We start from the raw sequence: 15,854 nt of genomic DNA on the forward strand, positions 1-15,854 counted from the left end.
TCTTTATGTCAAGCCCATAGTCTCTAGCTATTTGCAAAACCAGCTCTAAGCGTTTTACTCCTTCCTCTAAAGTGCTGCTTAGTATTATTATGTCGTCCATATAATACAGCGCAATGTGTTTCGCGGTTAAATCACGAAAAATATGACAGATGAATCTCTGAAAGGTCGCCGGACTATTGCATAAGCCGAAAGGACACCTTAAGAACTCGAACTGTCCGTTATGAGTCACAAATGAGGTATATTTTTGGCTAGCCTCGTCTACTCGAACATGGAAGAAACCATAAGTCTATTGTACTGAAGTATTTAGCTCCTTGCAACCTATCCAGTACATCTTCGATCAATGGAAGTGGAAAACGATCTCTGATTATTTTTCTGTTGATTTTGCGGTAGTCACAGCAAATCCTTGTACTGCCATCCTTCTTTTTCACCAACACTATAGGGCTTGCAAACTCTGAATAGCTAGGTCTTATAATGCCTTCTTCTAACCATTCCTGTATTTGTTCCTCTACTACAGCTTTTTCGTTGGGTGAAAGTCTTCTTGGGTGTTGGTACACCGGCTCTTCATCCTTCAAGATCAACTTCATAGTAATATCTACATCCTTTATCTGTTTCGGCGAGTAATTTTCCATCATGTTTCTTACTTTACTCCGACAATCTAGGTTCGGTATATGATTCACCTGTATTTCTTCTTGTTCCACCTCGTCGGCTATCTTTATTTCCATCAGGAAATTTTCGGGACTCTTTTTGTATATGATGATGCCTCCTTCCCCAATGCTTATATCTGCTGATTTCAATAGGTCGTTACCGACAATGGCCTTGAACTTTGAGGCACATGTGGGTATTACGTGAAACGTTAAGGATATGTCTTCGTCATTAATCCTTACTGTCTTTTGAAAGAATCCTTCCGTCTTCACCCTGCTGGGACCTATTCCCTGTATAGTTATTTCGTTTCGCGTTAAGGTTATGTGCCTAAAATAATCATTGTAGACATCACTCCTTATCGCAGTTATATCACTTCCTGTGTCTAATAATGCCGTCAGTTGTACATTATCAATTTGCACTTTAACTGAATTCTTTGGCACAGCTTCCATGGTGCAAACGTTGGCGGATGTATGATGTTCATTTGTAATGGTCTTTCTCTTTGGGCACTTGGCAGATACATGTCCAAAATCATCACAATTGTAACATTTAATACCCTTGGTTCTGTCTGGACATCCACTGGATTTATGTCCTCTAAGTCCACAATTGAAACAATTTGTGGGTTTCCCTTTTCGATCATGATGCTCTTCTTTTTTTACTTCTTTCTCTTCATTTTTTCGTCTTGTCAAACCGGATTTTTCTGAGCTATGCGTATATTTCTTTGTTCTAATTTGCTCATATAGCTTGACTTTATCCTTAAGTTCGGCAAAACTTCTTGCTCCATACAGTACAATTTTGTTGGATGTATCGTCCTGAATTCCATCAATAATGTATTGTATTATGACTTCTGCTTCTAGCATCGCTCGGCTTCCTATCTCTCGCATAACCAGCACATATTCTTGCACGGTTTCAGAGTATCTTTTTTTCCTCGACATCAGCTGTTTATGTACTTGAGCACTGCTAATTTTTACCTCGAACTCTTCGGTGAGTTTCTTTTTAAGTGTGTTCCAGGATTTAATACCCTTTTCTGACTGAACGAATAGCTTCGCTAGGCCCGTCAATGACTTCTTCGCAAATATTAATTTCTGTAGGTCATTCCAGCCCGTAATCTCGGAGATTTCTTCAAAGTCTTGAATCCACTTCTCTATAGGGTAGTCGTCTTTGCCGTCAAACGGTCTAATACTGTCTTCCATGTCTCGGAAAGTTAAGGCGAACGAATTGTTCCTCCTTGCCTTCGCTCTGGCACTGGATTGCAAACGAGGTGAATCCTCTTCGTCGGTTCTGTCCTCATTTTCTGATTCATCAGTGTACCTTCGGTCCTCGACAGCTTCGTCTTCTGTCTCAAGATCCTCCTGTTCGTCAATGATATCGTCGCTTACTGACAAGTCGTTCAGGAAAGAACATACCCGATCCAAAATATCTTCTCGTTGCCCCGCATAATCCAGGTTTAGAATGTGGCAAATGGCCGTCAAATCGCTTGAATTTAAATTATTCGTAATTTCGCCTACTTTTGCTCGGTATTCACTTGATTCTCTGTCCAATTTAAAACCGAGAAATTTCTTCAGATTTCTTCTAGTTAGCCGTGGCCGCCCTTCTTCGCCGTACGCAGCAACATGCAACGCTTGAACCGCTTTTAGTTTAGAATTTTTTATATTTTGTAAAATTTTCTCGATATCTCCCAAAGTAGCCATAATTAGGGGTAAAAGTAAATATCTGCTTGATTATTCAGAAATGATATACAGCACTCTGCTACTTACGTCGAATTAATTGCAAACGATTATTTGTTAGTGAAGTCGAGACGCAATCAGAAGTTACAACAACACTTAAATCTACTAACATAAAATTGCAATCTAAAAATATAAAAATATACTTTTCTACTCTACGCCTCACTTACTGCGCAAACTGTTATCGTCTATGTGGCCTCAATCAGTGACTAGCTTCGTCGTGGTCACCCCCTCAATCTTGGAGTTAACAGCTTGGCACCTTGGCACCTCGTCGTCGTCGTCGTCGTCGTAATTGCCCAATCGTACCTCCTGGTGTGTAGACACTAGATTCCGTCGTTAAGCGTCGTCGTCGTCACCCTCAATTCTGGAGTCAACAGCTTGGTTCTTCTTCGTCGCCGTCGTCGTAATTGCCCAATCGCACCCCTTGGTATGTAGACACTCGATTTCGTCGTTTCGCTCTTTCACCAGTTCCTGGATCCCATCTGATGTTTCTTCTTGCTCACTATTATCACTTTTACTTCTTATCCCGGACGAGCCCCCAAAATGTAGGTTTTTCTATAGTTGTCTAGGGTTTTTATTTTGAAAAATAGGGTTTATTGAATAATAACGGATTCAAATGTAGGATAACAGTTCTGGTGAGCCACTCGAAAAGAAAGAGAACCCTCTCGATTCGGGGCGCTCTTAAATACTCAACTAAAGGGAATTAAAACAGTGTCGTACCCTGGCTAGAAAGCAATTACTGACTTACGACACCACCTGAGTCGTTACCATGGTACTGATAACGCTTTGTCGGTACATTTCCCGAAATGCCGACAAAGCGCGGCCGCGCGTCTCATCCACGCCGACAAAGGGCGGCTATCCTTTCCCACGAGTACCGACACAGGGTGGCTAGACGTTAGTCATAAAACAGCCGAATTGCATGAAGATAATGATAGCGAAACCCTCTTAAATGACGAAAATACTCCTAACCAGGTTGCGACATACATAGGCGTCTTATAGGGGCAACATCAGCCCCTTCACAATTCTTTCATCTTAAATTAAGACCTAATCTAATTAAAAGTATTAGAGTACTATCACTATTTACAATTCAACGACTTCCGATTGTGCCTCGACTTAAGAATCCTACATATATCTCTATTTGAATATTCAAAAACCATTTCTAATCTCAAGAAATTTCTAATCTAATGCTTAATTAATAATATGGAGAATATTGCAAAAAATCAATTGCTTATTTATAATGCTTCCATAGTAACCCATAGCCTCCTCCTAATGAAATCAACTAATAAGTGGTACCTTTTACTCTCAAAGATTCTAATTTTTGCAAATATCTCAAAAACGACTGAAAATAACTGTATCGATGTATGATAATTTTCGATAGAGAATTTATTGTTCTTTCATACGCCATCCAAAAATATAGGGTGTTCTATTTAAGATTATGATTTAACACTCACATTTATATCGTTCCGATATCGCATTAATTTTTTCACACCCTGTATGTAAATACAAAAAATTTATAATGCTACAAAATAAAGATAACTAATAAGAGTCTGTAGCTCAAATGTCAGTGTTCTAGGTATGATAATTAAAAAGATATATGCTTTTCAATTTAGAGCCATTTGTTGCCAAATCAGCCAAAAAAAAATGTTTATTTTGAAAACGGTTTATCATAGCTATGACATATGGTGCATAAACTGAGGTTTAAATCTTCTGAGAAATTCTAAAATCTAATAAAATACTGACTGTGCCATTGAAAATAACAAAGTTGTGTTCAGTTACACATACATCTGGCAACGTCGCAATGATACCAACATTTTAATTGAATAGATCAAACTCCATTACATTGGTATCCAAAATTTCAGATCTCTAGCTATATTACAACCCCGTAAATTTTTAATAGGACACTCATCGTGAATGACCCTGTATGTATATAGCGGTCCTGTCACAAGGACCGATCGGACAGGACCTGTCCATGGCCTACGCATCCAGGACATTGAACCACTCTGAACAAAAATATTCGACAATAGAGAAAGAATGCCTTTGCCTTATCTGGGCAACTAAATATTTCAAGCCGTACTTATTCAGAAGAAAATTTAACATCATCACAGATCACAAACCATTACAGTGATTATTTAACTTGAATGATCCTTGATCGAAAATACTAAGATGGAGAATAAGATTAGAGGAGTACGACTACGACATTGTATACAAAAAAGGGAAGAGCAATACAAACGCAGACGCATTAAGTCGGATCAAAATTCACACGAAAGAAATCAGAGGATTCTCCGAATTAGTTAAATATATGGAACAGTTCAATTAGTCATTACAGGAAGGAACCGATAGGGAAGCCGGATCCTCGAATGACCAGCTATTGGTGATTGCGAACCCAGATTTTGAACAGAATGAGATTCTTAACGATAATATTGAAGTAGAGACGGCTCATACTAATGAATAACAAGACCCAATAGTAGGAGTACCGATCATGGAAGGAGCAGTTAACTATGGAGCCAACCAGATTTTTATATCGTGGGTATTTCATTTACCAGCAAAACCGAAATTAATCACCCTTTTTGGAAAAAAAGCGATATATCCTACAAGCCTCAAGGGATAATAAGGAATATGATGTGATGAAGTTTATCAAAGAAAATATAGCCCCGGAAAAATTGTATTCGATCTATTTCGAAAACCCTGACATATATCCTAAATTTTGTGAGATAGTACGGAAAAACTTCACATGGCCGTCGTTGAAGTTCAGGAAATGGACAGTAAAGTTAGTTGATGTAATAGATAATGACGAAATACAAGAAGACATTAAGGCATATCATGAGGGGAAGACTAACCACAGGGGGATTGAAGAAATCGAGCAGAGGATAAAAAAATAATTATTATAGGCCTAATTTAAAATTGACTATACAAAGCTACATTAATCATTGCAAAATTTGTTAATGAAGTAAATACGAAAGAAACCCGGTGAAAATGAAACTAAACATAACCCCAACGGCAACAAAACCTTTCGAAATAATCCACCTGGATATACATATATATACACCTTGGAAAAACAAAAATTCCTAACTATAATAGACAACTTTTCTAAGTACGCCCAGATCTATCCTCTGAACTCCCTGAACACCATGGATATAGCTGATAACTTAATTTTATTCTTTACACACCATGGAACTCCGAAACAAGTCGTAACGGATAATGGGATCGAGTTTAAAAACATCGTAGTAACGAAACTGCTCCAGGCTCATAAAGTAAGGGCTCATTTCTGTTCACCTGACCACCCTCAATTGAACGGAATGGTAGAGAGATTGTCCTCTACCTAAACGGAACATGTCAGGCTCCTGAATAATCAGGGATGCGGAGAGGTACCTATTGCAAAGAAGCTGAAGTATGCCATATTGACCTACGATTACACTATTCACTCATCCATGAAGTTTAAGCCGATAGAAATCGTACATGGACACATAAGCGACAAGGATCCCTTTGATATGGGTATTAGCGAGGTTTTAATGACTAACTATGTCAACGACCACCGCGAACGTTCCAAAATCCTTTATTCTAAATTAAACGAGAGCCAAACCGAATTAAAACAGAAAATCATTGAGCCTCGCAATAAGGACGAGGACCGACCCACCATTTTCGAGGAAAATGAGCAGAGATATGTAAAAAAAAGAGACAGATAAAAATTGGGTGACCCATTCAAGGAGCCAACGACTATAAAATCTATCAATCAAGCTAGAAAGACAGTTAGAACAGCAAATGAGGAAAAGATCCATACGGATAACTTAAAGCGGCTATTACGAAGAAAATATAGTATTAATAACTAAACTAATCATAATTAAATTAGTTCCATAGACGATTGTACATACGTTGATTCGGAGGAAAATTTATTCTTTCTGCCTAACCTATGTCACATGGGGAACTTCGATAGAGGTCAACGAAGTAAATAACAATCCCGGAGTTCTACCACTAAGACTGGGTCGTGCCAAAATTGTAAGGAACTATCACATAATGCTTCATTATTACGACTGAAGTTTAATTAAGGGTCAGATGAACAAATTGTATTATAAAGCAAGAAACGTTACAGAAACAGTTGAGAAGATGAGGTAACGAAATTTAAACTAATTGAGGACAAATTAAACGAGATATCACTTTATGTACTAACAAAAGGAAACGATAAAGTTTGTATTTTCCTCAAGGAAATCGTAAGTGAAATAACTAACTTGTACGAGATAATTTACGCAATATTGCAAGACATAGAAAATTCCTTGGTCTTTGCAAGAATAGGATTTATGCATTCAAGTTTAATTAAGTCAGAAGAATTATTCCTTGAATTAGGCAAACTGGAAAAAAATTTGGGACCAGATAAATTACCCATACCAGTCATCCCTGAAACCACCTTAATGTTTGAAAACCTGACAAATATAGAATACTTAATTTTGAATAATCGGGTCGTATATACAGGGTATTTCAAAATTTAACAGAAATAATTGAGGATCATGAAGACGTGATTAAAATATGACGATTTACTTGTTAAAACCATATTCACAAACTTTTTGTTACTGAGATACAGGGTGTTAAAGTCTTCGTAAAAAAATCGAAATTTATTAATAGCTTTCAAATCTCTACAGGTATTACAATGAAACTTTGCTAGCACTTTGGGTGTTCAATAATTCATATTTTGCTGTAAAAACATTAACATTAGATTCACCAGTGGCGTGCAGTCTAGCACCAATTGGAATATTTTTCAATAAAAAATTGGTACGCCAATAATTTTTCTGAAATTCAAAATTATTTTTAGAATTCTCGTTTAATTTAAAAGAGAAAAGTTCACTTAACTTTTTTTCTTCCGATGTGTTGCTTTTCAGTAAAAAAATAAAAACCGTTTACGTGCACGCCATTTAATAGTTTTTTTCAACACTTCTAAAATATGAACACATTTACGAGTTGGAAAATTAAAAATTATTTATTGCTAATAGAATTAATAGTAACAAATAAAAATAAACTATTGTAACAAGTGCTCAAAATGAAGACCACCTTCCTGAATATACATTTCACATCTTCTTCGCAATGAATTAATAGAGGCTGATATTATTTGGTTGTTGTTCCTCAACTCTGTACATGCCGTCTCTATTCTTAAAATGAACTGAGGTTTATCGTTAATTTCTTCTGCATACACGTGTTCTTTCAAATAACCCCAGACGAAATTATCCAAAGTCTGGAGACTTGGCTGGCCAAGAAGCTGGACTTTGTCCAGGGACATAACCGTAATTCTCATAATTGCCTAAGCGCCCTATCCAACGACCTGGATAATTAAGATTCAGCCATTCTCTGACTCTATGTCCAAAGCGACAAGGAGCACCATCTACTTGAATCCAACTGTTTAACCTTATAAACAGTGAAATATGTTCCAATTGTTCATATAAATTGTTATTAAGAAAGTCGTAAAAATCTTGAGCATTTATCCTCTCCGGAAGAAACACAGATCCGCAAAGATGACCACCAATTACACCTAACCAAACGTTAACTTTAAATTCATGTTGGAAAGTTCGACGACAGATTAAATGAGGGTTTTCGTGTGCCCAAGTATGGCAATTATGAAATTAATTACACCCCTTCTAGTAAAAGTAGGTTCATCCATCCATAGGATATTTCTAAAAAATTCAGGGTTTAACTCCAAACTGTTTATAATAAAAAAATATAGAAACTTTCTAATATTTTGAAGCTTTAAAATATTGAAAATTAGAACTAATTATGCCGCGATTGTTCTGTAACGAAGAGTATGCAGATATACATTTCATCTATGGGTATTGCAATGGTAATGCTCTTGCGGCTGCCCGTGAATATCGTAGACGATATCGAGATAGACGTAAACCAAATCATGTTTTTATTAAAATACATGTGAGCTTTCATAAAGAAAGCCATATGGGGTTACTTATCAACCTATTCAATGTAAATGCAAAAAACATGTTGTCCCATAATATTGTAACCTATCCTTGGACATGTGCGGAATGTCACAGGCACCTACTGGTGCCCCATTGTAAATTAGAAATGGACTAAACTTGTACTAGTCAGAATAGATCATTCGTGGTAAAAGATAAAGGTCTGTTTATCATCTCGCCTAAAAACATACGGAGGTGCAAATAAGATGATTAAGGGATGTAAGTGTGGGAAGAATGTGGGAAGTATGGTGACAGGCTTTTGGAAGAAAAGCAGATGCACCTGGGGTGACTCTCACGCATCAAAAAGGGATTCATTCGATTCCCGATTCTAGAGAAATAAAGAAGTACCGCCTAAACTTGTGTTTTTGTTTCTCTACGAGTTAGGGAACTTCTGACATACATGTGCGCTTTCGGCGCAATTTGAATGCTTTAGAAAGAAATGAAGATAGAAGAATAGAAATTAACAGACGAGAAATTTTAAGAGCTTTTGACAATAATCCTAATTTAAGTACTAGGAAAGCAGCTCTACAACTTCAAGTTAGTTCATCAAAAATCTGGAGGATTTTAAAGAAGGACCGCCGAAAAGCATACAATTTTCAACCTGTACAAAATTTAATTCCTGGTGATGCCGAAAGACAATTGCTATTTTGCACAATGGATTATAAACAGTTTGGAGTTAAACCCTGAATTTTTTAGAAATATCCTATGGATGGATGAACCTACTTTTACTAGAAGGGGTGTAATTAATTTCATAATTGCCATACTTGGGCACACGAAAACCCTCATTTAATCCGTCGTCGAACTTTCCAACATGAATTTAAAGTTAACGTTTGGTTAGGTGTAATTGGTGGTCATCTTTGCGGACCTGTGTTTCTTCCGGAGAGGATAAATGTTCAAGCTTTTTACGACTTTCTTAATAACAATTTATATGAACAATTGGAACATATTCCACTGTTTATAAGGTTAAACAGTTGGATTCAAGTAGATGGTGCTCCTTGTCGCTTTGGACATAGAGTCAGAGAATGGCTGAATCTTAATTATCCAGGTCGTTGGATAGGGCGCTTAGGCAATTATGAGAATTACGGTTATGTCCCTGGACAAAGTCCAGTTTCTTGGCCAGCCAAGTCTCCAGACTTTGGATAATTTCGTCTGGGGTTATTTGAAAGAATACGTGTATGCAGAAGAAATTAACGATAAACCTCAGTTCATTTTAAGAATAGAGACGACATGTACAGAGTTGAGGAACAACAATCAAATAATATCAGCCTCTATTAATTCATTGCGAAGAAGATGTGAAATGTGTATTCAGGAAGGTGGTCTTCATTTTGAGCACTTGTTATAATAGTTTATTTTTATTTGTTACTATTAATTCTATTAGCAATAAATAATTTTTAATTTTCCAACTCGTAAATGTGTTCATATTTTAGAAGTGTTGAAAAAAACTATTAAATGGCGTGCACGTAAACGGTTTTTATTTTTTTACTGAAAAGCAACATATCGGAGGAAAAAAAGTTTAGTGAACTTTTCTCTTTTAAATTAAACGAGAATTCTAAAAATAATTTTGAATTTCAGAAAAATTATTGGCGTACCAATTTTTTATTGAAAAATATTCCAATTGGTGCTGGACTGCACGCCACTGGTGAATCTAATGTTAATGTTTTTACAGCAAAATATGAACTATTGAACACCCAAAGTGCTAGCAAAGTTTCATTGTAATACCTGTAGAAATTTGAAAGCTATTAATAAATTTCGATTTTTTTACGAAGACTTTAACACCCTGTATCTCAGTAACAAAAAGTTTGTGAATATGGTTTTAACAAGTAAATCGTCATATTTTAATCACTTCTACATAATCCTCAATTATTTCTGTTAAACTTTGAAACACCCTGTATATTACGCGTTAGAAAAAACAGAGTATTCAGTTGAAAGGTTGTTTATAAAGATATCTCAAGTCGAACTAACAACTAAACTTGAAAGAATAGAAACCTTTCTAGAAAACCTACGAAATATTAAACGTTGGATTAGAGAATATTCTATCAAGAAATCTACTTTCCTAAAGTTAGAACAATTAAAAATATAAGTATGGTTTTGAACATTTAAAGACTTAAAAATGAAAAACAATTTATCAAATTCAATCTAAGTTCGTTAGTATAAATTTGCATTTTTAATTAAGATGCAATAACAAATCAATCACGTTCTGAATATTTTATTAAGATTATTATTGAATGGTAATAGCATTTCTTTAGTTTTTCCTTTTTAATGTAAAATCAAGTTCATTTTCTTAAAGTTCAAATATTAAATAATTAAATCTAGCAGCAAAAATGACGTGGAGTATAAATATGCTCATTTTCAGTGTAGAACTTTAATACTGCAATGATAGTCATAAATATACAAAATAAGCAGTTATTTTCAGTTAGCGAAAAGAGAATTTTTATGTGAATTTGTCTAGAAAAGGGTGTTAAGCTAAGATATCTTAATTAATATATTGTTGCTTTTTCTATTCAGAACATTAATACTGGAGTGATAGTCATACATATACAAAGTAAGTAGCAGTTATATTTATCCAGTTAGCGAAAAGAAAATTTTATATAAATTCTATTATTAGATACTGATTTGGAAACCTAACCTACATTTGTCTAGGAGAGGGTGCTAAGCTAAGATAACTTAATTAATCCATTATTTCTTTTTAGAACTATTTGTAATATAAAAGTTTGAATATAAAATAAAGTTTGCCGTATTGGATATGCAAGGTTATATCATTAACAAAAAGTTTACCGTAAACGAACTTCCCATTTATGATGGTAAACGTTTAAAACCCTTTTTATTTAAATCTCCAATCAAATATTCTAGTTTATATGCAAATGATCGGAAAACGGCCATATATCTCTATAACTACGTTCATTGCATTCCCTTTAATTCAGAGAATGTTGAATATGAACAAATTGACAACATTTTAGAAAATAATCTAAAGGATATTGATTTAATATTTGTGAAAGGACAGATAAAATTAGAGTTTTTAAAACAATACTTTACAGATTTGACACAAATTTTCAATCTAGAAAACAATAACACTAGTCAGATTCCCAAACTAAGACCTAGAAAAGACAATTATGATAATCTTGCCTTTAAATCATGTAATTTTAGCAGTCGAAATATTGAAGTACTCTTTGAATATATTTATAAAAAATTAATTGCTTCATAAAGTTAAGTAAATCCGGCTCTAAGTGCAAAAATTCTCATATCGGTTTATACTAGAAAACTATGCTAAATACCAACTACGCGTGCAATGTTGTTATAGAAGTTTTTAATTCAAGTCTTGTTATTGTTAGTATCACTTTATTATTACTTTATTATTTTAGTAGATGGATTCTCTAAAGGATCTATACGTTAAAGCAATATGTCAATATAGTTCAAATGCTACAGAGTTTGCATTACAATCGTAATTACCTAGGACACTAACCAAACAAATTTTGAGAAATTATTGCAAGTACAAATGGGAATACATTAAAGAAAGGGCTCGTTCTTCCATTCAGACAGTTTTTTTTTTGCCCGAGGAGGTGGAAATCTTCAAAAGACACCCGGTCTGGTAGTCCTGCGGCCAGGTAGTGTGGGAGTCGACCGACCATTACGTCGCCCGCCTACCCACTAAAACCACCTCCTCTCTTCTTATGGCCCCGGTATCGCCTGGTCAGCATTCCTTCAGGGTGCCTGATCGTTCAATCGGCATTTCGCTCCTCCAAACTCTTTCTCCTGATGCGCTCTCTTTCATTCTTCCTGGACATAATCTTATATACCATACATTCAAATGCTCTCCACTTACTATCATTTTCCACAAGTTCGCTGCCAATCGTCCCTCGGTCCAAGTTGAGTCCAGCCTCCCTAGCCTTGGTTCGCTCAGCCTCCCACTCCGGACATCCCCAAAGTGTGTGCTTTGGGGTATCCGCGACTCCCGGCTCCTCGCAGAACCAGCAGCCGTCACTCTCTTCAACATCAATTCTGTGCAGGTATTTCCCGAACACACTGTGTCCAGTAAATACCTGCGTCAGTTCATACCCGGTTCTCGTCCATTCACATTCGACCCATCGTCTTAAGGCGCGTATTCATCTGAGCACGAACGGGAACGAGGCAAAGCGAGGACGTATGATCATACGTATGTGGACGTGGTATCGAGGCGCGGCAAACTACATTCGGTTGTGCGACGAACGATCTGAGGCAGTTCGAATCCCATCCGATGCAAGTCGGTACTTCAAAGAAAAGTTTGGTTAAGTGTAGACGGCATTTGTACATTTCGAATGCTTCGTTTTGCCTCTGCGCTATTTATTTTTATAATTAAGTCCAATAAACTATCATTTATTTAAATAATAAAACACAATGAGTTGGGATAATGAAAAAACATTAAGTTTTATCAAAGAGTATGAAAAACGACCTATTTTATGGCAAAAAAGTGACAAGTTTTATTATAATGTTATTAAAAAAGAGGATGCTTGGCGGGAAATCAGCGAAATTTGTGATGAAGACATTGCAGTATTAAAAAAAAAATTGAGAGTCTCCGCGGCTCTCGACGTAGAGAAAAAAATCGTATTCTACAAAACACGGGGACAGGTAAAGGTAAGTTAGTTAATTGTATTGTGATAATAGTGCATGAATTAAAGTTATGATTTCAGGTCGCAACGACATATATATTTCGAAGTGGTTCGCTTGGGATGTTTTAAAGTTTCTGGAAGATCCAGAGGAGATTCGCACAACAATATCGGTAATTTAAATAATTAATGAAACCATAAACTTAGAAAAAATGAAATGGTTTTTCAAATTTAATGACCAAGAGAATAATTATTTTTTAAACACAAATATTTTATCATATCTAGGTAAAGGCAGAAACATACATTTTAAGCATATTCATTTTGCCAAACAACAGATCCGTTTGAAGAGAAATATTCAGCGAATTCAGTTCTGATGTTATTAGTTGATAGCGATGATTTTCGTGGAATATTTCTTAAGGGAATTAAAGATGTAATATTATCGCAGTCACTTCTCCAAGAGCCAGGAATAACTTGTTCGTTTACTTCCTTGTCATATGTACCTTCTGGTGCATATAAATTTTTTGATGAATGGCTTTTTCTTAAGAAATTATGTAAGCAAATTATAGTCATAGTAATAAGTTCAGCTTTCTCTGGTTCGAGTAGCATTGGCTTTCTTAATACTCGAAATACAGATGAAATTATTCCGAAAGCATTTTCGACAACTCTCCTGGCTCTACTTAATCTGTAATTAAAGATTCGTTCTTTAGAACCTTTCACGTGTAATCCAGAATACGGTTTCATGATATTTTGTGACAAAGCAAACGCTTCATCTGCAACAAAAACAAATGGAACCTTTTCATTTCTGCCCGGTAAGGACGAGGATTCCGGAAAATGTAACTTATTTTTTTCCAAGTCCTTATATAACTGACAGTTTTTAAATACTCCTCCGTCAGATACTCCTCCTTGACAGCCAATATTAACGTAGAGGAAATTGTAATCAGCATCAACAAGAGCCATTAATACAATGTTAAAGCTTGATTTGTAGTTATAGTATGTACTTCCACTATGAATTGGCGATTGTAATAAAATATGTTTTCCATCAAGCGCTCCGATACACTGTGGAAAGTTCCATATTTCTTCAAACTGTTTTGATATTTCTGTCCACTCTTCAGCTGTGGAAGGTACCTAAAATAAATTTGTTTTCTTTTTAGAATTATGCAGAAGAAATAACTCAAGAAGAGCCTATACAAAATTTAGATCCGAACGAAGCCATAGACAATTCAAATAGGAATTCCGATGACTGTTTTGTTTTAGCCACTGATAGCGATAATCAAAATAAAGAAAATAATGCTGTTGGTAATTCGAGCAACTCGCCCAAAAACAAATTTGTATCTCCTAAGAATGTGCCTCCAAAAAGAAAGCGCTCTGAGGATCCTCGCATAAATGAGGCCTTTAACATTTTACAGAATACAGTAAAAGGGAAATCAAGAGATGAAAATTCCTTATTTGGTGAATATATTGCAGAAAAACTTCGAAAATATGATAATAGAACTCGTACAATACTGCAGCACCAAATACACAACCTTTTCTTTCAAGCCGAAATGAACATCCAACAATTTTCAATACCACCGCAAATGCAATGTCAACCTTTTACAATACAAGCGTCCCATGCTCAACAAAATCCAATATCTTTTACAACACATACTCGACAACTAACTGAACTACAAACTGCTTCAACTTTGTCTCAATATTCAGCATCCCGATCCAATTCTGACTTATCACATGATTCTTCTTCACCATCACCAGCTTCATCTTACACTGCCTCACCTTTACAATCACCCCAAGACATTTGGGACACACCGCATGAATATTCGTTTAATGTTAATACTAATTAATAATTAATAATCATTAATATAAAATAAACGTTTGTATAAAAGATTTTTTTAGGATTTAAATAAATACCTTTACATGTTGGGATAAGTTCTTCACTAGCGACCTGCACACTTCTGGTATTATTTTTGAAATTAGTTGTTTCGATACGTTAAAAAGATATTGCAAACTAGTATATGAATCACCAGTTGCTAAATATCTCAGTGTTATAGCCAATCGTTCTTCAGCTGTCACAGCTTTGCGAAATCGTGTATCATTTCTAGAAATATCATCTCGAATTGATTCCAATAATAAATTAAAGTCTACGGAGGACATTCTAACAAAGTTTCGAAAATGACCATTTTCTTCTTCCACCATGCTATTCAAAAATAACTGACCCCTAGCTATAAGTCTATTTCTGTATAGAGATGTTGTCCACCAACGCTTCTTTTTTCTCTTTTTTAATAATCCAGCTATAACTACAAATGCAGCACTAGCCACTACCACATTGTCTACCTCCTCCATCTTGCCTCAATAGTTGACTACTGTATGCGCTCCGCACGGATGGATAAATGCCTCGTTCGATGCCTCGGCAATTATCATTCGAAACAAAAATACAATACAAACGAGACATCCGTTCGTCCTCGCTTTGCCTCGTTCCCGTTCGTGCTCAGATGAATACGCGCCTTTATGCTCGGGACGAGGAACTTCATCCACCCATCATACATAGCCCATTCATTCTCCTATTCATTCATCACCCATTCTCTGGCCTCTTTTCTGAAACCTTTTCCTCTTTCCCACACCATTCTCCTCTCTTCCACACGCAATATGATCAGCGGGATCTTGACCAGTGCCAACACCACCGCACACAGGACCGTTTGATACGCTCAGGCCACCCTGATCGCGAGCATTCTGTTCGCCCGCTCCAGGACAGCCCTGTACGTTTTGGTCCCTAGCGCTCCCTGCCATACTGGTGCAGCGTATAACAGCGTACATCACCCGTCTCCTGTCATAACCCAGCCCATTCAACCTGGAGAGAATGCTATCCAGCCTGCATATTATTCCCCCCCACCTTGTCAGCCGTCCTGCAAGTGTGTTCGTCGAACTTGGCGTCCTTGCTGAACCACACCCCCAGGTACTTGACACTTGCACTCGTCTCA

At 36.2% G+C, this 15,854-nt stretch overlaps 2 protein-coding genes and 1 pseudogene across 2 annotated transcripts; 1 reads left to right on the forward strand and 2 right to left on the reverse strand.

The window, feature by feature from the left end:
* Positions 1-248: 248 nt before the first annotated feature.
* LOC136417179 (uncharacterized) lies at positions 249-2,330 on the reverse strand. The gene has a single exon (XM_066402727.1). The coding sequence runs from the start codon at positions 2,328-2,330 to the stop codon at positions 249-251; it is 2,082 nt and encodes a 693-aa protein (XP_066258824.1).
* Positions 2,331-12,404: 10,074 nt separating this feature from the next.
* Positions 12,405-15,379, forward strand: LOC136417229 (uncharacterized; annotated as a pseudogene).
* On the reverse strand, positions 13,111-15,076 carry LOC136417230 (uncharacterized). The gene is made up of 2 exons (XM_066402810.1): positions 14,788-15,076; positions 13,111-14,010 (listed from the first exon to the last, which is right to left on the reverse strand). Exons 1-2 carry the CDS (start codon positions 15,070-15,072, stop codon positions 13,192-13,194), a joined length of 1,104 nt encoding a protein of 367 aa, XP_066258907.1. The 5' UTR covers positions 15,073-15,076; the 3' UTR covers positions 13,111-13,191.
* Positions 15,380-15,854: the final 475 nt, after the last annotated feature.

The sequence above is a fragment of the Euwallacea similis genome, chromosome 27, assembly GCF_039881205.1.
Source record: "Euwallacea similis isolate ESF13 chromosome 27, ESF131.1, whole genome shotgun sequence".
Classification (NCBI taxonomy): Eukaryota; Metazoa; Arthropoda; class Insecta; order Coleoptera; family Curculionidae; genus Euwallacea; species Euwallacea similis.